This window comes from Mangifera indica, chromosome 17, assembly GCF_011075055.1.
Source record: "Mangifera indica cultivar Alphonso chromosome 17, CATAS_Mindica_2.1, whole genome shotgun sequence".
In the NCBI taxonomy this organism is placed as follows: domain Eukaryota; kingdom Viridiplantae; phylum Streptophyta; class Magnoliopsida; order Sapindales; family Anacardiaceae; genus Mangifera; species Mangifera indica.
Window position 1 is genome coordinate 8,019,437 of NC_058153.1, and position 25,223 is coordinate 8,044,659.

General features: G+C 32.4%; 2 protein-coding genes across 2 annotated transcripts; both read left to right on the plus strand.

Annotated features, from left to right (window-relative positions):
- The first annotated feature begins 10,630 nt into the window (after positions 1 to 10,630).
- Positions 10,631 to 12,969, plus strand: LOC123200424 (nascent polypeptide-associated complex subunit alpha-like protein 1). Its single transcript, XM_044615597.1, has 4 exons — positions 10,631 to 10,789; positions 11,233 to 11,317; positions 12,265 to 12,392; positions 12,483 to 12,969. The coding sequence occupies exons 1-4, from the start codon at positions 10,730 to 10,732 to the stop codon at positions 12,819 to 12,821; spliced, it is 612 nt and encodes a 203-aa protein (XP_044471532.1). The 5' UTR covers positions 10,631 to 10,729; the 3' UTR covers positions 12,822 to 12,969.
- A 569-nt stretch (positions 12,970 to 13,538) lies between these two features.
- Positions 13,539 to 22,306, plus strand: LOC123200423 (lysine--tRNA ligase, cytoplasmic-like). Its single transcript, XM_044615595.1, has 17 exons — positions 13,539 to 13,821; positions 13,947 to 14,022; positions 15,335 to 15,412; positions 15,510 to 15,675; positions 15,758 to 15,851; positions 16,651 to 16,736; positions 17,052 to 17,206; positions 17,286 to 17,348; positions 19,198 to 19,323; positions 19,458 to 19,740; positions 19,850 to 19,946; positions 20,048 to 20,204; positions 20,819 to 20,962; positions 21,073 to 21,141; positions 21,230 to 21,373; positions 21,462 to 21,513; positions 21,628 to 22,306. Exons 1-17 carry the CDS (start codon positions 13,721 to 13,723, stop codon positions 21,639 to 21,641), a joined length of 1,905 nt encoding a protein of 634 aa, XP_044471530.1. The 5' UTR covers positions 13,539 to 13,720; the 3' UTR covers positions 21,642 to 22,306.
- The last annotated feature ends 2,917 nt before the right edge of the window (positions 22,307 to 25,223 follow it).

Genomic DNA, 25,223 nt, shown 5'->3' on the forward strand with positions numbered 1-25,223 from the left:
TGTGGATATTCTCTCGTACATTACTAAGCGTCACTCTATAACAAGCTGTAATGAATCCACTCAGTCCCAAAAAGTTTTAAATTCTTGTCTCGAATAAGATCATTGATTACGAGGCTCATATTCATGCATGGATATTATCTCTTTTCCAATTAAGATAATTCAACAGAGTATTGATAGTTTCGACATGCAATGTGATGGTCCTTGTCAACAAACTTACATGAAGTAGAAACATGTATTTCAAAACACCAATAGGTGTTTTCGGGAGTGGAAATAAGATATTACATGTTATTATGCGCCGTAAGACCGATAGAACACATCTTATACACAGATCCAAGTACTACACAACTTCCAAGGACCAGAAAATAGGTTTCACATGCCAAGACGAGCAGAAATGGGTGTTCACGTGCCAAAATAAGCTCATACACTCCTTCAAGCATCAAGTCGACTTTGCACGTGCCTCCATGCATCATAAAGACTCTACTAAGTTGTCACGCACGCATATGCATTGGTCAACCTTTTGATCATTCATCGGTCAACTAACCCGATGGATAGTTGATCTATTCGAGTGACCCGATTGACTCAACAGGTTGACCATTTAACCGATGGGTCTTGACCAACCCGTTGACCAACGAGTCGGGTAATTGGGTTTTCCTAATCTGATTTTGATTCGATTCTGCGTGATGAAACCTAGAATTTCGTCCGTTCAATTAGCTGACTTTCGAGGACTTTTCGATGACAAAAACATAGGGCTTTTGTACCCTAGGCGACGGTGAATCTAATCATTCCAAGTTCCGATGCTGATGGCGCCAAACTCTGTCGAAATGACGAAGAGAAGAAACACACGTTGGGTCTTACTTTTGGATCAATTTTTATCGATTTAGGCATTAATTCGAGTCATTTTTCAATTTAAAACATGTAATATCATTCCAATCATTCATCCAACATGTTTCCCAACACTAATTTCATGCAATTTTGACCGAATTAAATTCATGCCCAAAAACAAATTTTTAAAACAAAAATCAATATACATATTCTAATTGGCATAATAAACGCAATATGATTCACAGAAAACATAGCAAATACGCATCATAGGCTCTAGTTCCAATGTTGGGAATAATTAAACATGTTAGAATCAAATTCTATTAATTTTTTAATAAAAGATTTTGCGTACCTGGAGTAATTTTCGATGAAGCTTTTTCAAATACTGTACAAGGTATCGACGTTAATCTATTTTCATGACGCCATTTGCCCACGTACTGATTTTCGTTTTGGGAGACAAGATCTATGCATTTTTGGTTTTACAGGAGAGGAGAGGAGAAGGGAGAGGACCTGTTTTCTGAAAAAAATAACCTTTTATGGTTTAAGGAGCCAGTTTGGACAATTTATATATGTTCAACTGCCCTTCCAACTGCCTCTTATAATTGCCTTTGGCAATTATATTAAATCGGGTCAGGTCGACTTGTCATGGAAAATATCTTGTAATGCCTTGTGTATTGCCTTGTGTATAAATAGGTTTAAGTTGTCATATAACTGTATAAGTGAGATAAAAGATAAGAGAGATATATGATAAATATCTTAAAAGAATTGAGAGAAGAGAGAACAATCTAAGTGAGATCATACAAGCTATATTTTTAAAATTGGATCAGTGATTGAACCTATTATCTTACTAGTTTATGGTTCGACTGATTCAACCTATTATCAAATTATAATTAATGTATTAAACAACATCAAACATTTAACACATGTTTTAAATATAAACCATAAAAAAATTATTAGAAGCAAATTTGTACAATTATGAATAACAACAAAGTGTATTTGCTCTTTTGAAACATAAATTTTAATTCACTAAAACAAAAAAAAAAAAACTCAAAAAATAGAATAAAAGTTAAAATTAGGGTTGCGACAATTAGACTTGGTTAAACCCAGTTCTACTGGTTTTGACCTATTCACCTAGCTTATGAAGTTTGATTGGGTTTGACCAAGTCTTATATCAAACCTATTTTTTGTGAAAATAGACTGGACTAAGAGCCAGTTCCTTGTTGAACTGACCATTCTGTTTTGATTTTGAAAACATTGGTTGACAATGAAATTGCTAACATGACAACAATTTCTTATGTTGAAAAGAAATTGGATATGCATTGTGAAGGAAAATTTTTCCATCAAAGATGTTTTTTGCACATTATCAATTTGATTGTTAAAGTGTATTTAGAAGATATATAGGAATAGATAAAAAAAGGTGTGCACAACTATCGAATTCATTGCTGGTAGCGATACAAGATCAAAAGAGCATATCATGTTGTAAGTAGGAGGATCCACATGTTAAACAGTTAAAGTTATGTTGTGACATAACCATCTAACGAAACCCAACATACTTAATGTTGGAAATGACTCTTCCAACCGCATGCCAAAGTATAGACTTTGTCAACCAAAAGAATTCCCTATACATTGTCGTCAATGCATTTGCTTGGAAGGTTTTGTAAACTATTTTATGTATTTCTCAATTTTGTTTTTATTTACAATTTCACTAATCAATTAAGTGGTATTTATTATCATTACCTCTAATTTAGCTTTTGATATTTCGCTTCAAATTTGAACAAAAATAGTTTATAAGAATAGAGATGATCTTGACTAACGTTAAATAGTTATTGATATAAAAGAAAAATAACATATATATTGATTAGATATTTCATTCTTATATGGATTAAGTTCTGTTTTAAATATCAAGTTTAAATTAAATATATTTAAAACTATAATTACACAATTTGGGTTGGACTTAAACCAAGCCTGTTCGACCTCGACTGGAACAAGCCAAAAATGAGTCAGTCTTATATTATTAAGGGAATTCTCAAATTATTCTATTGGGAGAATCAAAATTTTAGATTTTTTTTATAAAAAATATCAAACTTATAGTATATTTTTGGTTGAAAATATAGAACAAACTCAATTAAAATTATTTATTTTATTTTGTATTTAAAACAAAATAATCAATTTGACACAATTTAATTTAAAAAAAAAAGGAAAAGTTCATTCATTTCAATTAAAAAAATAATGAAATTTTGGCTCATTCAATAATAAAATTTCAAAATTCAAATCCTCCAAAAAAACAAGGTGATAAATCTATACCTCCTTAGGGTGTTATCTTTTTAAAAACGGAACTTAAATTAAATGCCCATTTTACCTTTTTATTAAGCAAAAATGCTCATGTTTCCTATTTCTAAGTAAAAATACATATTTTTCCTATTCTTAAGTAAAAATACCCAAAAATTTTTTTAAAATACCAAAACTACCCTTCACTACATCTATATAAACATTTTCATTTTCACTCTCACTCTCATTTTATACATTTCTCATATTACACAAACATTTACTCTTACTCTCATTTTTACTAAATATCAATTACTGCGGATTCGTTTAGAAGAAAGAATTTGCATTTTTGAATTCGAATCGAAAAAAATTAATTCATGAGAAAAAGGTATTTATACGAATCTTAACTCAAAACTTAATTTTATTTATTAAATCTAATTCGTATATCATATAAAGGGGGCATTTGGATATTTGATAATAAATTAGGAGTTAAATTAATTTAGGAAAATATGGGGGCATTTTGATATTACACCATGTATAAAGGATTTAAATAACATGTTAAAAATAAATAGATGCATTTTAAAACAAAACAACATACAAGAGTGTTAAATTAAATGTTAGATAATTAAGGGGGTAAATGAAATGTTAGAAAAATATTGGGGTATTTTGATGTTGAACATTATAAAAACATTTTAAATGAAATGTTAAAAATAGATAGATGTATTTTGGTACAAGACAACATACAAGAGTGTTAAATGAAATGTTAGATAATTATAGAAGGTTAAATAAAAATTTAGAAAATATGGGGGGTTTTTTATATTAACTATTGTAAAACGATTTTAAATAATATATTATGAGTATATAGATGCATTTCCATACAAGACAACATATTAGGGTGTTATATAAAGTAATAAATATTATAGGGGGTTAATTGAAATATCAAAAAAATATGGAGTATTTTGATATTAAACATTATATAATTGTTTTAAATGATATATTAAGAGTTGATAGATATATTTTCATATAAGACAACATGTGAAGGTGTTATATGAAATGTCACATAATTATAAGGGGTAAATAAATGTTAGAAAAATATAAAAGGTGTTTTGATATTAAACATTATAAAAACGTTCTAAATGAAATATTAGGAATAGATAGATGTATTTTAATCTACGACAATATATAAGAGTATTAAATGAAATGTTAGATAATTATAGGGGTAAATGAAATGTTAAAAAAATATGAGGGGTTTTTTTATATTAAACATTGTAAAACGGTTTTAAATTATATGTTATGAGTAAGTAGATGTATTTTCATATAAGATAATGTGTGAGTGTATTATATGAAATGTTAGATGATTATAGGGAGTTAATGAAATGTAAAAAAAATATGAGAGATATTTTGATATTAAACATTGTAAGACAATTTTAAATGACATGTTATTAGTAGGTTGACATTTTGAGAAATTACAGGTGACATATATATCAATAAATGGTTATTGTGGATTTTTCTTTTAAATGTTTAATTTTTCCTAAAAATTTATCATTATAGAATTGATAGTTAAAATCGTTGGTTATGTGTTGGCTCGTTTCTAAAGAGAATGAATTCAACGTGATGACAACATAATGAAATATGTTGGAAGATGTAAACAATTGATTAAAATTCCCTTTGGAACAACATTTGCGAAATTTATTCAACTTTTGAAGAAGCATTACAGCCTTGATCCAATCAAAAACTACCTTCAACTATATATGAAGCCAAGAAAAATTGAGCTCAACTGCCCCATACAGATCCAAAATGATGAAAATGTCCAAGGTCTTATTGATATGTCTCAATACTTCTAGGAATGTATTAATACTTCTAGGAATGTATTCTTGTTTTTGTTACATGTAGCCCAATCGAAAGAGAAGAAAAAGAATAAGAAAAAAAAAATAGTGAAGTGAAAAAAGAATATGATTTGGAAGATTTGATTGATTTCAGTAACGATGTATTCTATTTTGCAAACTCATGGGCTCATGGAGAGAAAGATAGGGTTCCCGACTAAGGTGACTTTAAGGCTAATGATATGACTGATATTCTTCTTGATGAGGCAGAGTTCGAGCATATGTCATCTGTTACTGGGGGTATAAATAGTTTATAGCTTAAAGATTCTATTTTGGGTGATGGAAATTATTCTGCGCCATTTTTTGACAATGTCCCCATTGATCTGTTTAGACAACTTCTTGATTTTCCTCCATAGCCATCAACATCATCAAGTGGTACAAGATCGATCTGAAAGAATAATGTTGTAAAACTTAGCGATATTTTTCATAACAAATAACACTTGAAAAATGTTGTGGATCAATTTTCCCTAAAGAAAGGATTTCAATATAGGGTAAAAAAGTTTGACATAGGGTGATGGAAGATTAAGTGTAATTATGAAAAATGTAGCTAGTGTATATTTGCAACCAAAGCCAAAGTCAGTGAAGTCTTCCAAGTCATTAAAATGAATCCAACCCATACATGTTCAGTTGATCAAAAAATGTCACATCACTAACGAGCTAGGCCTCGAGCTTTAGGTCAATTAATGAGGTCAAAGTTTGTATTGATCGATGAAATTTATCAGCCTAAAGAAATAATTGTCGACATTGTCAAATGGTATAAAATTGACATTTCATATTCACAGGCTTGATAGGCATGAAATTGAGCTTTAAATTTACTGAGGGGCTCACCAAAAGAATCATTGATACTCTTATTAGATTATTGTTATAATTTACAACATACTAATTTGGAAACTGTGACAGCTATTGAAACGGACAATGACCATTGATTTAAGTATTTTTTTCATAGCATTGGGATGTTTCGTTTGTGCATTTAGACAATATCTTCGATTTGTTATTTACATTGATGCTACTTTCTTTAAAGACCGATATCTAAGTCATTTATTCCTTACGATGGGCCTCGATAGTAATAACCAGATATACCTTATTAGTTTCAGTGTCGGTAGAAAAAAAGATCATGACACGCGGTATTGGTTTCTCAAGAAGGTTAAAGAATACATCCATGACATCCCCGAGTTGGAGATAATCTTGGATCAACATCATGTTATATACGCTACAATGGCTGAAGTCTTTCCAGATATCCACCATGGGTGTTGTTGTCATCGCCTTCTGTGTAACATGTAAGCAAAGTATAAATACGACTCAAAGGTAATGTGTTAAAACATGTATAAAATTTTTATTTCGTTTAACATTTTATAAATTTTGATCATAAAGTTGTCATATTATTTATTACCTTGTAGGTTGTGGGTGCATATTGAAAAGTCAAAAAATCATATACAGAAGCAGATTTTGAGGCTATGATGCAACCTCTTGATGCGATGAATCCTTAAGCTAGAGCTTACCTATATAAGGTCGAATTTTAGTGATGGACATGACACATTTTTTAGGGCATTGATACAATATAATGATAACTAATATTGCAGAGTCATTTAATGCCCCTGTCAGACATACACGAGGTCTACCTATCATGATGCTTGTCGGTTCATTCGGGGTACATTAAAGCGATGGTTTTACGAGAGGAAAAACCATACAAGTACATGCCTAATTATTAATAATTATCTATTTGAGCATGTCTTCCTTCATTTATGTTTGTTATTAATAGATGTGTTGTTTCTTTTTTCAAATTATAGATGAATGCCCCAACTATGTTACCCTATGGACGAAATAGAAGATCAATCGTCATGTGTTAAAGTCTACACATTTGGAAGTTTGGCCAATTATACCTCTTCAGTTTCAGATTATTGGTTTTGGTGGATACATGGGTGTTGTGGACTTCAATGAAATGTCTTGTATGTGTAGAAAGTTTCAGCTTTCAAATATTCCATTCAAGCATGTCATTACTATTGAAAGACACATGAGGCTTACAAATGTCAATGCATGGGTTCATCTATTCTTCTGCATCGAGTTCTACCATGTAATATATGTGAAACATGTAAACCCTCTCGGAAACCAATCAGAATGGTTGCATGCACCAAAAGAAAGAGTTATCCTACCTCTTATTTTCAATCGTCATTGACCAGGTCACTGGTGAAAAAAATGTCTATATGACTCCATGTAAGAACATCGCGCGTACGCCATTGAAAAATCCGTAGAGACATATAGATATCAACTATATCCATCTAATTATATAGGGTGTCTATCGTCCCATATATCCAATCTTGCAATACAATCATTAATGGTTAAATTCAATCAATTTGTGTTTTTACCAATTAATATAGATAATCAAGAAATATAAACATACCTAAAAAGTAAAAGGAAATCCGTAAAGGTCATATTTACGCATCTCAGCATATGGTCGGAACAAACTCTGTCACTTGCCTAGGACATCAACTCATACATCATCTGCCATACTAGAACGCCCCAAGAATAGGTATTAAACCTATCCAAATGATCAACCAACTGAAGGTACTCTGTAGATACCTTCTTTCATCGATCATTTTCCAACAATACCAGATGGAGGCAATACAACAAGGCCATCTTGACGACATCAATGTCATCATCCCTTTATGGCCTATCCAAGAAAATATGCTTGATATCCTAATACTGGACTTTCTAACTGCCCTGAAAGTACGTATCTCTAAAACGATGTTCAGATGAGTAGGGAATATATAATGAAAATGCAGTGCGTTGGCTGAATGGTAGCCCCGTCATCAAAGCAAACTCTTATGGGCTAAATCTCACATCCACCCCATTAACTCTGAACCAGAACTCATCTATGCCTAAGCCCCGGTGTAGTTGTCGTAGTAGAAATGAGTATACCAACACTCTGGAGAACTTGATATCCGATAGTCAAAGAAAATACCCGAAACACATCCTCTCAAACAATCGAAGCTTGGGGGTCAGTATTGACCTAATCTTTGACATGGCAGTGCATTGGACATGACATATCACTTCTGTTCGAAAGTGTCCTGACTCATCGAAGATTTGTAACTCGTCTTCTATACGTTTTCTTTTATGAGAAGTATCCTGAAAAAAATTTGAAAGTTTGTAAGAATTTCATTAAAAACATATATATAAATAGATATAGAAATGACAAATAAAAAAACAGAGGTAAAATACGAAAACAAAAAATAAAAAAAATAGAACTGAAATTTGAATTTTATACGTTGAAATACCCTAAAATATCAACAATCAAAAAATCACTCAGAAATCTAAAAAGTAAGAGTTGATATATCCTAAAATGATAAAAGTCAAAAAAATGAAATTGAAATTTGAATTTTATATGTTGAAATACCCTACAATATCAATAATAAAAAAATCACACAAAAAGTTGAAAAGTATAAGTCGATATATCCAAAAATGATAAAAATAAAAAAAAAACATAACTGAAATTTAAATTCTATACATTGAAATACCCTAAAAGGTTAATAATAAAAAAATCATTTGGAAGTCTAAAAAATACAAGTTAATATATCGTAAAATGACAAAAATCAAAAAGACGAAACTAAAATTTGAATTCTATACATTGAAATACCTTATAATATCAACAATCAAAAAATCACTTGAAAATCTGAAAAGTACGAGTCGATATATCCTAAAATGACAAAAATTGAAAAACCGAAACTGAAATTCGAATTTTATACGTTGAAATACTCTAAAATGTCAACAATAAAAAAATCACTTAAAAATCTAAAAAGTACAAATCGATATATCCTGAAATAACAAAAATCGAAAAACGGAATCAAAATTAAAATTCTACACGTTGAAATACTCTAAAATGTCAATAATAAAAAAATCGATCGAAAATCTAAAAAATATGAGTCGATTATCTTAAAATGATAAAAATAAAAAAACTGGAATTGAAATTCGAACTCTATACATTGAAATACCCTAAAATGTCAACTATCAAAAATTCGTTTGAAAATCTGAAAAGTATGAGTCGATATATCCTAAATGACAAAAATAAAAAAAACGAAACTGAAATTCGAATTTTATACTTTGAAATATCCTAAAATGTCAATAATAGAAAAATCACTCGAAAATCTGAAAGTACGAGTCGATATATTCTAAAATGACAAAAATTAAAAAAAGGAACTGAAATTCGAATTCTACAAGTTGAAATACCGAAGAATATCAACAATAAAAAATTTGCTCGAAAATCTGAAAATTAAGAATTAATATATCGTAAAATGACAAAAATAAAAAAAAAAGAATTGAAATTTGAATTCTCTATGTTAAAATTCCTTAGAATATTTATAATCGAAAAATTACTTGAAAATTTGAAAAATATGATTGATATATCCTAAAATAACAAAAATTGAAAAAACAGATATGAAATTCAAATTTTATACGTTGAAATATCCTAGAATGTCAACAATAAAAAAATCTCTCAGAAATTTGAAAAATACGAATTGATATATCCTAAAATGATAAAAATTTGAAAATGAATGTTAAATTAACTTAATATAACAAAACACAAAAAATTTATCTAAAATTTCATAATGGCATCATAAAACGTGCCTACAAAATCACAAAAATACAGAAATAAACATCAAATTTAAAAACTACATACCGAAAAACCTTAAAATAGGAAAAACAGATATAAAATTTGAAAACTACATATCGAAAAACCCTCGATTAAAAAAAATAAATTTACCCCCTATAAATTTTTTACTATCAAACAAGGCCAATATTTTCCTTTGTCCCCTTATCAATTTTCTATTCTCTTACAATCCCTATAGATTAAAAAAAGTCAATTTCCCCCAACCTACCAGATTCCCTCCCTTTCACGGATCTCCCCACGATTTATTGTAAAATTTCCTGCAGTCGATTTCCCCCTCTTCTCCAAGGTCCAAATATTTTGAAAAAGCAAAATTCCCCCACATGCACATCCCACGAGGGGTTGTTTCTGCCTATAGGAGATTTAATTTGGTCCGTGGGATCCACTGTACCCACGAACTGATCTCTATCAGTTCTAACTCATTTTTTGATAAAAAATCGTCATTTCAACCTCCAGTTTTAACACAAATCAAATCTACACATCCCATAACGTAAAACCCCTCAAGAATTTCAAGCAAAACAACCAAAAATCAAAACTTGTTCAAAATCAAAATCCTAAAAATTCAAACCTCAAAATCTCTTTCAAATTTTAATAATCCTAACAATAAATTGATCCAAACAAAAGTAGGGATGATATATTAACCGTTTTTGTCATTTTTGGTCGTTGAAAAAGACGAAAAACGTTGCGCCCATGGAAGACCCGTGGGAGACCTGATTTTTTTTTTAATATCAACAGTGAATCTGTGGGAAATATGGGGGAGATATGTAAAATTTCTTGGTTTATATAAAAGGGCAATTTGGTTATTTCATAAAAAGAGGGCATTTTCACTGAATACTAACAGTTTTAGGTAATTTTACTTAGCCTCCGTTACTTTTCAGTATTTAATTAAATTTCCCTTTTAAAAATTATATTAATAATTCGTTGAAAATAAAAATGGGTTGGTCCTTGTAGGTGAACCCAAACCCGAACTGGAGCCGATAACCGAACCCGGATAATTGTTGGGTCAACTATAATCATACAGCGGAATAGAAGCGGACTTGGGAGAATGGGTTAAGTAGGGTTTCACTATCTTCACCTTTGCATCATCTTCTATTGAACGGCAACCATGCCTGCCCAAACTCAAGATGAACTCCTTGCTGCTCATCTGGAACAAGAAAAGCTCAACGTAAGCCAGTCTCACTTATTTTCATTTGCAATTTTTTTTTATTAATTTCTATATTGTTTGCGGTGACCTCCTTTTTTATTTCTGGGTTTATAAAGTTTTATTTGATTGTTGATGGAAATAGTGTAAAATCTTTGCCCATGTTTAGTTTTGACAAAATAGGCAAGAAAATTTTACCTGTTGAGTGAAATGAATTGAATACTTATTGGCAAAGTTATCAGCTGATAAAGTATTATAATAAAGTGTTCATTTTATGCTCCTTTTTGAGCATTTGGATGATTTACAAACCTGAGTAAAAAGGTTCTTTTGTTGAGAGTGGTGTAAAGCTATGAATTTCGGGCGTGTGATTTGACGGTTTTTGTTTAATCTTTGTTCGTGTGGTGGATTTTTTTAATTATTATATATATATATATATATATATATATATATATATATATTTGTTGCAGCCTGATGAACCTGTGTTTGAGGATGATGATGAGGACAACGATGAGGAGGATGACGATGATGAAAAGGATGAAGAGGATGCTGAAGGTGAGGGCTTGACAAAACTAGGAATTTTATTAATATTAATTTTGCTGGTTCTTTTGTTTCATTGTACTTATGCAGTATATGCTTTGCATGAACATCATAGCAGTTAGATGGTTTCATTGTTGTAGACTAAGAACATAGTTCTTAATGTCTGTCTGTCTTATCTATGGAGATGTATAGGTATTATAAAAATGGTTTGTAGAGTTATTCAAGACTAGCATCAGTTCTTATATAAGTTGAATATATTATATCTAATTTATTTTATGATTTAATGAAAAGAATCATAAACACAGAAGAGTTTTTTTGTTTTTCAATTGTTCTTTACCAGCGTATGTTTTGCAAAAAAATGATACTGCTGTTCTGGATTAAGAAGTTTTTTCCTTTATGTTTGTGTTGACGATAGTGGAATATACCTAGCTTTAAAGAATTTGAGGTGGGGTAGCAAGAGTATGCAGTGTTACACAAATGCTAGTATCAACCTTTATGTGCCAAATAAACTGCATCGGTTTTTTAAATTTTCGTGGGAACCATTGTAAGTACATAAGGATTTGAATATTTTCGGCTGTCAAGAGAGATCCCTAAGTGGACAATTCGCAGATAACATTTTTTACTAACCCAAAAAAATTTTCTAGTTATAGCGCCCTCATTAATAGTTTTGATTTTTCTGCATATATATTGACCTTTTAGTATATTCACATTTCAATCAAACTTATGAATTAGTTGGAATGTAACGGAGATGGATTAGTGAACTTTCATATATGCAATGTCTATGTTGAAAAGAGTCTATTTGAGGTTCATAGTTACTAGAATCGTAAGTTGTAATCATACACATTATTCTGGTAAAAAACAATTGTTGTAAGTGTGGGAGCAAAATCGTCTAGTTTGTGATCATTTTACAGATTGATTATTAAATAATTGTGCACACTGTTGTGAAATTTTTAATATTGCAGGGAAAGGGGACGGAAGTGGTCGATCAAAGCAGAGCAGGAGTGAAAAGAAGTCTCGCAAGGCAATGTTGAAACTTGGAATGAAGCCAATTCCAGGAGTCAGTCGCGTGACCATCAAAAAAAGCAAAAATGTATGTGTTTGAATTGGCTTTATCTTTTAGTTCAGTTTAGTTTAGTCAGACTTATCTGTAAAATAAATTCATATGCCTTTTATATTTCAGATTCTGTTTGTTATCTCAAAACCAGATGTTTTCAAGAGCCCAACATCAGAGACATACATTGTTTTTGGGGAAGCTAAGATTGAGGATCTAAGTTCACAACTGCAGACTCAGGCTGCAGAGCAGTTCAAAGCACCTCCGGCTAATCTGGCTAATGTTGTTTCAAAGCCTGAGTCATCGACGATGGCTCAAGATGACGAAGAAGTAGATGAGAGTGGTGTGGAGGCAAAGGACATTGAGTTGGTGATGACACAAGCTGGGGTGTCAAGATCAAGGGCTGTGAAAGCACTGAAAGCTGTGGAGGGGGACATTGTTTCAGCCATTATGGAACTAACGAATTGATTGTCAGTAGGTTTAAGATGTTCTGCGGAGTAGTCATTTAAGGATGCTTTATCTTTGGCAGTGTAACTCTTGGATGATTGAGGTTGGAGATTTGGAATATTTTTATGGTGTGTTGACTATACTAGTTCACTGTTTGTTGTGTTTTTGATGAGCTTGTGTTATTGGAAGTGCGTAGCTTGGTGTGATAGTCTAGTTACTATTTCTACCACAAAGGCTCTAGAAAATATTTATCAAGATATAAAGAATACACAGAAAGAATATTTATTTCAACAATTATGCTGTTGAGCAAAACTTGTAATCTATGATAAAAGGTAAACTCTCTTTCTCTCGGACGGCCTCTTTTCTGCACATTGATGCCTCTCCCCTTCTCTTCGATTTCTCACCTTCTCTTCGATTTCTCACTTCCGCCATTACAACAATGGGAATTTATGGTGGACTATCGAACCTTAAATTGAAGTTGACTCTCAGAATTGGTTTTTTGTTTCCCCAAGTTTGAAATGGGAATCGTCAATTTTATTTTTATTGGGTACTTGGGCTCGTAATTCCAACGTAATGAAATGTTTTAATCAATAAAATTATATTCTTAATTTTAATATATAGTATACCATTTTATTTATAAATAATAATATATTATTATATAATTATATATTATCTTATTTTTTAAATTATCTGAATACATCATCGCGTAAAGGTTACAAATTAATCCATATACCCCATTTATTTTAAGTTTCATTTCCCTGCTTTAAAGCTCCAATCCTCGTCGTCAAAAATTAAAACCCTACCTACAGCCTCAGGGGCGGCTCTTCCCCCCTTCTTGTAATCCCTCTCTCTTTCTCCTTTCTCATTTCACTCTATCGTACTAATTCATACTCAAAGCCACGCACAAAAGAGCCAACGTAATGGCAGGCTCAGTTGACGAAACGGCGAAAGCTGTATCGAGTTTGGCCGTGGATTTATCCTCTTCTGAACCTGCAGCTCCTGAAGAAACCACGAGCAAAAAGTCTCCTTCTCTCTCTTCTGTACCTCTGATATTTTTAAATCATATTTTTTTCATCTCAGTTTCGCCTTTTCTTTTCCAATTATAGTTTATCATTTTTTTTTCTTCTGGGGTTTTGGTGCGTTCAGTGCTCGCAAGAAGGAGCTGAAGAATAAGCAGAGAGAAGAGGAGAGGAAGCGCAAAGAGGAAGAAAAGGCGAAGCAGGTATGTAGCGTTCATTTTAAGCTAATGATCTTTTGACTTTTTGATATGGCTATTGGGTATTTGACCTTTTTTTTACTTGGTGTTATTTTGTTCTTGTTTGAGTTTTTGATATGGCTATTGGGTATTTTGCATTCATGTCTATTGTGAAAAGAGATGTTTGTCGAATAATTTGATGTATTGATTCAAAGAAAAGAATAACATTATATAGGAAGTGAATTCGACTAATCTGGGAAAACAAGTAACTACGTCTATCTAACTTAGGAAAGATATCTTAACATTTCTATTTTATACGATGTATTCCGTATTTACATAATATTACAATAGATATTTAAACACTTCCTCTCAAACTGGAGCTTACAAGTCATATGCATCAAACTTGTTATAAATTTAATTAATTCGAAGACCTCGTAGAGACTTAGTAAGAATGTCAGCAAGTTGATCGTTTGAATTGACATGACTTGTGATAATGCTTCCTGACATAATCTTCTCATGAACAAAATAACAATCAATTTCTATGTGCTTTCTCCTTTCATGAAAAACTGGATTGGAAGAAATGTGAAGTGCAACTTGGTTGTCACAAAGTAATGACATTTGTGAGATATTTGCACTACCACTAGAAAATGACAAAGGTATGGTGATTGGAGAAACAACTGGAGAAAGGGCTTGGAGTTGCTGAAAAATGCGTTGAGAACACCGAAAAAATTTTAAAAGTCTAATGTGGACTCTAATACCATGTGAAAAGAGATGTTTGTAAAATAATTTGATGTATTGATTCAAAGAAAAAAATAACATTATATAGAAAGTGAATTTGACAAATACAAGAAAACTATTAACCACGTCTATCTAACTTAGGAAAAATATCTTAGCATTCCTATTTTACATGATGTATTCCCTGTTTACATGATATTTCAACATCTATTTTGTTGGTTGGTATTATTTTGTTCTTGTTTAAGGATTAAGACTAGAAATAGGTGCAATGTAGCTATTAATTTGAACTTAGTAAAGTATGCGTTTCTGAATATTGGTGGTTTTTTTTTTTTGGTTCCTTTAAGGATTAAGAGACCAGAATAGGTGTACTGTAGTTAATAATTTGAAGCTACTGACATATGTGTTTATCAATATTGGTGTTATTTTGTTCTTGTAATAGGAATAAGAGACTAGAATATGTATGGTGTAATTATTGATTCTAAGTTTGGAACATATGTGTTTATGAATATTGGTTGTATTTTGTTCTTAAGGATTAAGAGACTAGAATTAGGTGTGATGTAGTTAATGATTTGAAGTTACTAACGAAAGTGTTTACAAATTCAAGGCAGCTGCCAAGGCAAGCATGCAGAACCAGAGTCAGAATCAGAAACCTGCAGCTGATGATGAGGATATGGATCCAACGGTGCGATTCCATGGTTCTGAACAGATAATTTCGTATTTCTTTTGCTGTAACACCTAACTGTCTGCTATTTTGTTTCTCTGATTTGTTTCTTCTGCAGCAATACTTCGAAAATCGAGTGAAATATCTTGCTGCTCAGAAGGCTGATGGAAAAAATCCATATCCCCACAAATTCTTTGTTGACATGTCTATACTCAAGTATACTGAGAAATATGGAGGATTAGGCAATGGGGAACATCTTGAGGATGTGACTGTATCTTTGGCAGGTATTAAAAAACTGGGACTTCAAGCATTGTAGTTTTTTAAGTCTTTTAAATATCAAACTTTATTATAATTTAATTTTTTCAGGAAGAATCATGAGCAAACGATCTTCGTCATCAAAACTCTTCTTCTATGATTTGCATGGTGGTGGTGCAAAAGTCCAAGTTATGGCTGATGCTAGGTATATGTTCATTACTATTTTATATCTTTTGTTAAACTCATTTGTACTTCACATATTTTCTCTTTCCAATTTGTGGGACCTTAAGGATGTGGTTAAGTTATGAAGCATTTTATGGGTCTGCAATAATAGTGGGTTTTGTCTATGTTATTGTTTATATTTGTTTGACCAACTATTTACTAATTATTAAGTTCCAGCTTGATTAAGAATTCAAATGCAATTTTTAAAGGGATAAGAAAATATTTTTGTGATGCTATCTCAAAAGCTATGTAAAACCAGAAAATGAAGTGAAGTCAAGATAAGTATTTTATCCTGAGTCATAAAAGTTAAATCAGTTGAAATTATTACATTATCAAAAAATAATAGAGACAAGACAGACATTGGGGGAATAATTTGAAGTTGTTTTTTCCAGATATACTTTTGGCTGTGCATTTTTTCCTCTCAAGTTTAGGGTGCAAGCTGCAGTTTCTTTTTTGCTTCCCTTTATGTTCCTTATACACATCTAAAGGATCTGTCTTAACAAAATAGTTAAGAATGGTTTAAATATGCATAACTTTTAAATTTGGCCCTGGTTTTGTTAGTGTGGCTAGATAAATTTGTGTTTTGTATGAGTTGGTTTTATATGCTGTTCAGTGTTGAAAATTTTCATATTTTGTAACTTTTTATATGTGACACTAAATAAACAACTTTTTTTTGTATTTCATTCATTTTTTGTTTTTTATTTCCTTTTCGTATTATTTTATTGGTGTCGTTCTAGTATTGTTCTGTTCGGGCTTCTTGATGGGAAATTTCTTGATTGTAGTAAATCAGGTATGGATGAAGCTGAATTTTCAAAGTTCCATTCTACTGTGAAGCGTGGTGACATTGTTGGTGTCACTGGGTTCCCAGGTTTGGATATTACAATTGTTAATGAATTTACACGATCATTTTCATATTTTGTGCACCTTTTTAATTCATTTTATGTGGATTCTAGAAGTAATTTTTTTTCGGCTTGATTGTATTTAAAAATATCTTCATTTATTGGCTTTAGTAGCAATCTGTTGATAAAAGTGCTGATCCTAAGTAGTTTCTTATTCATCAAAAACAAATAAAAGATTTATCTTCATTTTGTAATTGATGCTGTGCTAGCGCTTTTTCTGATCTGAATTACAAAGCCTAATTGTATGTCTTTTGGTCTAATCTTTCTCTTCGTCATACCTGCAGGGAAAACTAAGAGGGGGGAATTGAGTATCTTTCCTAAAATATTTGTGGTTCTTTCTCATTGTCTCCATATGATGCCAAGTAAGAAACCTGGTCCTGGTGGGGATCATTCTAAGAGTAACAAAGTTAAACCTGATGCTGCTGCTGATAATTGTAAGGTAAACAAAGTTTGGCCTGATTGACTTGATTTCAGCTGAGATCCTAGCATGATGTTAACAATCTGTTCCTTTTCTGCAGAAAGCTGATGTTCTGGTCCCAGGAAGTACCAGGAACCCTGACAATTATATTTTGAAAGATCAGGTATCAATTAATGGCCATTATTGAGGAGAATTCATTTTTGTTATTTATATGTTTTGGACCATGTACATGAAATTAAACTGCATCACTTTGGGCATAAATAGGTTATCTAGGTGTGTGAAGTGTGCATTGTCATATATTTTGATCTACTTGACTTTTTGATGAAAAATGCAAAAAGCTAAAGGAACATAAATTAGAGAACAACATATAAGATTCGAGATTGTTGTTTTTGGGATCTATGCATGTTATATTTAGTGCCAAATCTATGGTGAGTATAGATGCTGGTATTCATAACTTGATTGGATTCAATCTGGTTTGAGTGTCTCCTTTATCTTAAGCTTGGAAACTCCCAGGTTTTGGGAAGATGAGATATACTTGTATAGCAAAATATTACTTCTTAAATGTATTGAATGAGGCTAACACTGTAATATCCATTGTCACCTTGTTCACCAACTCTTCAATTTTTTCTTTTAAAGTTTGCTGATTTTGTTTGACTATAATACCTACTGAATCAATAAATGTGCTGCAATTAGTTCCCCAGATTATTTACAACCAGTATTCAAGATTGACTCTTTTGGAATTATAGTTGAGCCTTCCATAGAAAAGTATTTGGAGGGTTATCATTGAATAGTTCTGGGCATAGACTTTTTCTTTCTGTCAGTTTTAATCATCTTAGAGAAATGCTGCATACATGTAACTCAAGATAATCTACTGCATCTATTAGAAATGTTTTTGTATTTGTTTGCATAACTGCTTTTATATTTGTATGTAGTGAAGTTTGCAGATCCGTATGTTTGTCTACTATGTATTGGAAGTACCTAGATTGAGTAGTACTATCTTTTTCATCTTTCATGGGCTTAATAATTGTATTTGCTTTCGTATTAGCAACCAAGTATGACTATTGAGAAAATATGATGCTATTTTTCCACTGGCATACACCTAAGACTTTCAGAAAAATTGCTTCTAATCCTTACCCTGAACAGTTATTGTAGAAATTTTCTAGCAAGCTTTCACATTTTAGCTCAGCTTTGATTAGAATTATTCAGTCTCCCCATCATCTACCCTAATTTGGACAAAACCTTGGTTGATCTTAGTAGGTGATGCCAGGACTTAAAACTGAGAATCATACTTATCATTGATATCTTTTCTTTTGGGAAGCCTCAATACCCTAATCAGTAGGGATCTTCTTGATTTCTAGGCTAAGGTTTCACTTGTTTTGGATTTGAGCTGACTTTTCTTTTTATGGTTTCTTATTTTTTGGGGTTTTATGATCAACTTATCATTTTTTTGTCGGTCAGCTTGTCCATTTTGTTGTATCCTCTTTTTTCATAATATAATAGCTTAATTAAAAAAAATGTCTTTTCAAAAACAGCAACAGCAACAAGTAGTAAGAATAATTTGCTAAGGGGGATGTCAGAACAATATCATGAACAACTGTTCTCTATGTTGACTAATGTAGTTACCCTGTAAAGCTTCTAGCAGGGCCTTCTTGTGCAATAGATGGAGCTTGTCTGACTGTGTAATCTTCTTAATTCTTACATAATTTTATAGGGCCTTCTAGTGCAATAGATGGAGCTTGTCTCACTGTAATCTTATTAATTCTCACGTAATTTATGGTGGCTGAGCCTTGAATTTTACTTTATATCTAATCTCTCATTTCTTCCTTTTTAGTCTGTGTTTTGTTTTATTGGTAATCATGTTTCGTGTGGTACTTGAGCCTGAAGAATTTTTTATGTAGTGTCTTTAGTAATAGCGTGAATATTGAAATTCTGTTACTATTTATGTTTTAGCAATTCAGTTTATATTTGTCCCCTTTGTTAGTGGTGATTAAAAAGTTATTTTCCTCTGCAAGGAAACTCGGTATCGTCAACGTTACTTGGATTTGATGTTGAATCTGGAAGTTCGACAAATATTCAAGACCAGAGCAAAGATTATCTCTTATATTAGGAGATTCCTTGACAATCTTGATTTCTTGGAGGTAAGTCATCTGTCTGGTTATTCAATGGTTCACTTCTTTTCTGGAATTGGAATACATATATATTTATGTGTGTGTATATATATATATTGCTTAATTGTACTTTTCATTATTATTAATGCTGTATTCACCTTTAGGTTGAAACACCCATGATGAACATGATTGCTGGTGGTGCAGCTGCACGTCCTTTTGTTACCCATCACAATGAGCTTAATATGACGTTGTTTATGCGCATTGCACCTGAACTGTATCTTAAAGAGCTAGTTGTTGGTGGATTGGATAGAGTTTATGAGATTGGAAAACAATTTAGAAATGAGGGTATTGATTTGACTCATAATCCTGAATTCACCACTTGCGAGTTCTATATGGCTTTTGCAGACTACAATGATTTGATGGAACTTACGGAACAAATGTTGAGTGGTAAGGAGAAAATATTGATGTTGAGAGAAATCTTGGTTTTCCAGTATGTTGAGCATTTCTTTTGCAACCAGACTTTAGACAACTCCTGACTTATTTTGAAATGAAACAGGGATGGTCAATGAAATTACTGGTGGGTATAAAATCAATTATCATGCCAATGGGCTTGATAAGGATCCAATTGAGATTGATTTTACACCTCCTTTCAGGTTAACTACCTGTATTTTATGGTTGTCATTGTTGTGAGATTAAGCATCTGTGCAAAGATCTCTTTTGGGATTAAATTTTTCTCATTTTTTAAATGTTACAGAAGGATTGACATGATAGATGAGTTGGAGAAGATGGCTAACCTCAATATACCAAAGGACCTAGCCAGTGATGAGGCTAACAAATATCTGGTAGATGCTTGTGCGAAGTTTGATATCAAATGCCCCCCTCCTCAAACAACTGCCCGCCTGTTAGATAAGGTAAATTTTTGCTATTTGGTCTACTTTCAAATTTATTGACATGATTCAAGTACTTGTATTGCCCTTTTGTTGTATACTATGTACTATAATAGATGATTGGCAAGATATTTGAGCGAGAAATCTATATGTAGATGAATTGTGGTGCTATGATCAAGGAAAGAGAAATTGAGTGATTGCTTACTTTCTTGTCTCTTTGAAAGAATGAACAGATACTATTGGGGGACAAATGTTCTAAATCAATTAAGCAAGTTAATTAAAAAAAAAAAAATCATCAGAAGAATGATAGATATAGAATTTTTAAAGGATGGGAAAGATCTATTTTGACATTTATGCATATACAAGTGAAATAGAATATTGTGATTATTAAGAACTCTATGGGGCCCTACCCCCTTGAATTTGTCAGCGTGGCTTCTGATAGTTTGTGTCCTGGATTATCAAATAGAATACATAACTTTCAAATATCATGTGCTCGTATGCAACTCTAACCACAGATATTTGATTGGAAGGTGCTTCTGCTGAGTATCACTCCTAAATGCCTTATGCATTAACTATGTTATCTATGTTGCTATTGATTAATATTGGTTTTTTTTTTTTTTTTCTGTTTATGATGGCAGCTTGTGGGTCACTTTTTGGAAGAGACGTGTGTAAATCCTACTTTCATCATTAACCATCCTGAAATAATGAGTCCTTTGGCCAAGTGGCACAGATCAAAGCCAGGCCTGACGGAACGTTTTGAATTGTTCATCAACAAGCATGAAGTAAGCTAATCTGATTTTAGGATTTCTTTTTTCTGCCAAATTTGATGTAGGTTTCCCTTTTTTATTCCTTCTAATATTATTCTTTCTAACTGCTATGCAACTACACACAGCTTTGCAATGCATACACTGAGCTGAATGATCCCGTGGTACAGCGTCAACGATTTGCAGAGCAACTAAAGGTATTGCACATGTTTAGGATTACAAATTTGGTTTTTTAAATAATCTACTGGGAATTTTGTGAAAATCGGATGTCTGTTCAAATATCAGGACCGACAATCAGGGGATGATGAAGCAATGGCTCTGGATGAGACATTTTGTACATCTCTAGAGTATGGATTGCCTCCAACTGGTGGTTGGGGTTTGGGAATCGATCGACTGACCATGTTGTTCACCGATTCACAGAATATCAAGGTTTGTGGTCTCTCTCTCACGCAATACTTCCTCTTCATTGGTCTAATTGTTAGCCGTCACTCACCATCCCTTGAATGTTTTGTTGCAGGAGGTTCTTCTCTTCCCAGCCATGAAACCTCAGGATGAACCTTCTGCTAAAGGTACTGCACCTATATATTCCATTCAAAAACTTAATTTTAGTACCTTGATAAATGTTTGTACTTTTGATTAGCATTCTTTGACCCTGGGGAATTTGTTTTCTTGTTTATTGCCAGCTGCTACAACTTAGGAGTCTGAGGAGCCTAAATCAGTGAAGTAAATTATTTGGTTGCTCTAATCCAGAATTGAAGTGGCAATTGTGCTGTCAAATTTGTTATTAGTTATGCACTGGTTAATTTGTTATTATTATTATTTTTGTTTTGTCGCTAAAGTGTCTTATTATGTCATTTCATACCAACCCAAAATATGGTATAGTGCTGAAGTGCCCAACACCAAGACCAAACAAAGCTCTTCTTGGTAATATAGCATATTTATCAATTCTCCAACGTTGTTGCAATCCATCAAATCAAACATTTTGTGACTCTTCTGCAGGCGTGGAAGTGAGGCAGGATTTGGTTTCAGCTGTTTTTGTATGATTTAGAACTTGGATCGAATAAGCTGAGTTTGAGTCAAAGATTGAGTTTGTATTCATAAATGAGTTCTAGGTTGCTTTGAACAATAGGGTTTGAGTCGGCTTAGATTAAATGAAAAGTCAAATTGTTTTGCAGTTGAGTCTTACTTTGTTGATCTAGAGTTGGTTTTTTTAGATTTGAGTCGCTGTTGAGCTAGGTCTGAATTTGCCTGTTCATTTTCCAATCAGACCTGCTATTCTCTTTGTGCATTGATTCACTGTAGTTGAAAGCATGAATTACTGTATTATTATGTTTTTAGATAAATGTTGTTTAGATTCATTTATATAATAGTTTGTGACTTTAATAAAGTTTTTGTATAAAGGGACACTGATTTGAAGAAGCAAGCAAGCCATACATTCGACGACTCTATTATGATGTAAGTTCACAAGGTGGGACAGGTTGAAAGCAAAGAAATGTTAGTTTCCGGTTTTCATATCATCCGACAACGTAACATTTCTCTTTTATGGATTTTTGAGGCCTTCCAGTCGGATCCGACAATCTCGTGCTATCTGACAAATTAATTATATAGTCAAATCAAAACACCAACCATATTTTCATTGTCTCTTACTGTTATTCTCTACCATTCTCTCTTTCGCATTGTGGCGGTGGTTGAAGAATTGAGGAGATTCTAGCGCTCAAAATGGAAAGGTAGTGCCTATCGCAGGGCAAAGGATTTATTCCCGCTCAAGGTTTAATCCAAACTCAAATTTACACTTGTAGAGTTTCAAAAACTTAAGTACTTATCCGTTTATAAAAGTTAGGATGGTATTATCAGAGATAAAATTATCATTTTAATATTTTATTTAAAGAAAATATATATATTTTTGTCACTTTAGTTTAAAAATTAGTTATTTCCCCTCTAACTTACTTTTAAAAAATTACTTCGTAACTCCCATCATTTAGGGTTTTATATTTTAAAGTTTCAATCGCCTCTCAAAGTTTAAAAACATTACATTTACAATCCAAAAAATGTATTCTCTCTTTTTGATGACTGTTCTTTTCAGTGAGCCACTTTGACGCATAATCAACCTATTGTTTGGCATCTCCTCTCCCTCTTCGATGGTTTCCCGATGCAAAGACTGCTGAAAAATTGACCAAAATGATCGTTGTGCGACAAATCGCATAAATCTGTATGACGAATTTATGCTTCGATCAACACACAGATTAATTGATCAACGTCTAGACTTGTAGCACCCACAAATATATTCAAAGTTATTTTTGTTTTTTGCTTGAGTTGAGTACTTATGTGTGAGAATTATTTATTGTGTGTGAGATTTGGGGTATACTGTCGTGTAGGGAGGCTACATGCCTATGTGTTATGACACAGGGTAAAATGGTCTTTTCTAGGAGATGCGTGTTATTTGACCAAGTTTGGATGCGATACACACTCGTGCATAAGGTATGCACACCTGTGTATCATCAACAAATTTGAATTTAAAGACAAAGAAATGTTTCGTGGGTATTTCGAAGTGTGGCCTTGATTGTGTAACAACATACATGTGCGTGTGCCTTAGGTACACACTCATGTATTGTTATCTAGAAAGAAAATAAAAAGGATTAAAAAAGTATTTGGCTCAATTTTTACCCCAATTTTTCAGAAAGATCACGACGTTTGAGAGGATTTTAGTGAGCTTTAGAGCTTAGGACGAGAAGGGAAGTTGAGGGAAAGCAATTCAAAGGCCACTTGAAGGTTTTATTAAGCATCTTCAAAAAGAAGATAAATAGGTTATCTCTATCCTTGATAGATCAAACTTTTTTTTGTTCTAAATGAATGGAAACATGAAGTGTTGTTAAGATTAAGTTTGAGCAAATTATAGTCGGATGTTGATGGGTTGATGTCATAAATTATATGAATTGAGAATAATTCTTTTTAGATGGATTTCTTTGATACCTATACATATATTTATGCTTGGTGGAATGGATGAAAAACCATGTTGTCTTGTTTAGAATAACTCATACAGTGTGTCTATTGTGGCATGATAAACCATTGAACCTTTATGATTGGTGATTTGCATGCATTAGAAAAGAAACTAAAAGGAATTGGAACCTAGACTATGTGTTATAGATTGATAGGGAGATTGGTTATGTTTAGTATTGTGGGTTGATACTTTGAGATTGTTCATATGGATGATGGTTAGAAGGTTTGATATTTTGAAAAACATAGAAAACATAACTCAGAATTCTAGAAATTTAGCAATACACGCTCTTATGGTTTTGGAAAAAATTCTCCCTGTGTTAATTGAAGCCATGGGAGTGTGAAATTGGGAATCAACACACGCCTATGTGGTATGAAACACACGCCATGTGCGGTATGAAACACACGCCATGTGCCTTGCCCTAAAGATACACACTCATGTGCTTAGGTTTCAAGCCTGTGGATTAAAGGTATACACACCCATGTGTGTAGGAGACACACTTATATACATTTAGAAAAATTGAGAACAAAAGTATAAAGAGTTAATGAAGAATTTATGGAGTTTTGAAATGAACATATGAGCTTCAACATGACTATTGTACCCCTATAATAGTAGATTTTGATGAAAGAAGATACAAGACCCTAAAAAAGGCTAATATAGGTATGCGTAACTATATGGATGACAACATGGACCCTGATTGGAGTGGTTTCAAGTCGAAACTAGAAAACAATATACTACATATTTAGAACCACCAAACTGTATGCAGTGTGATAGTGAAAGTGTTAGGGCAAGTTTGTATGACATTGATACCTTTAGATGATTTAGTGCCGATGACGAATGTCAAAACATTTGGAATATGTGTGTGATAAGAGTAGAGGTCTCACTGCCTCATGATATGGTATCCATAGCCCTAAGCCTAGTCGACACGTGCAATAGGTGCACTTTATGATTGGCATCTGGGATGTCTTATGCTTTCATCGAGCATTTGAGATGCCAACATATTCCATGATCATGTTCCACAAAAAAAAAAAAGTCTTATGATTGACATTTGAGTACTAAAAAAAAAATCATGTTCCAAAAAAAAATGTTGTGATGTGCAATGAGTAAGATCAAAATGAGATGCAATGAAAAAATGTCATGGCTGAGATGTGGGGAAATCATCTCAGCGTCTTGATGCCTGATCTTGATAGAAATTCTCTCTTAGACTAGTAAGTTGACCCCAAATATCTTGGATTACTGAGTTCATGGCATTTTGGGACAACTCAATGACATCAAATCTCTTTT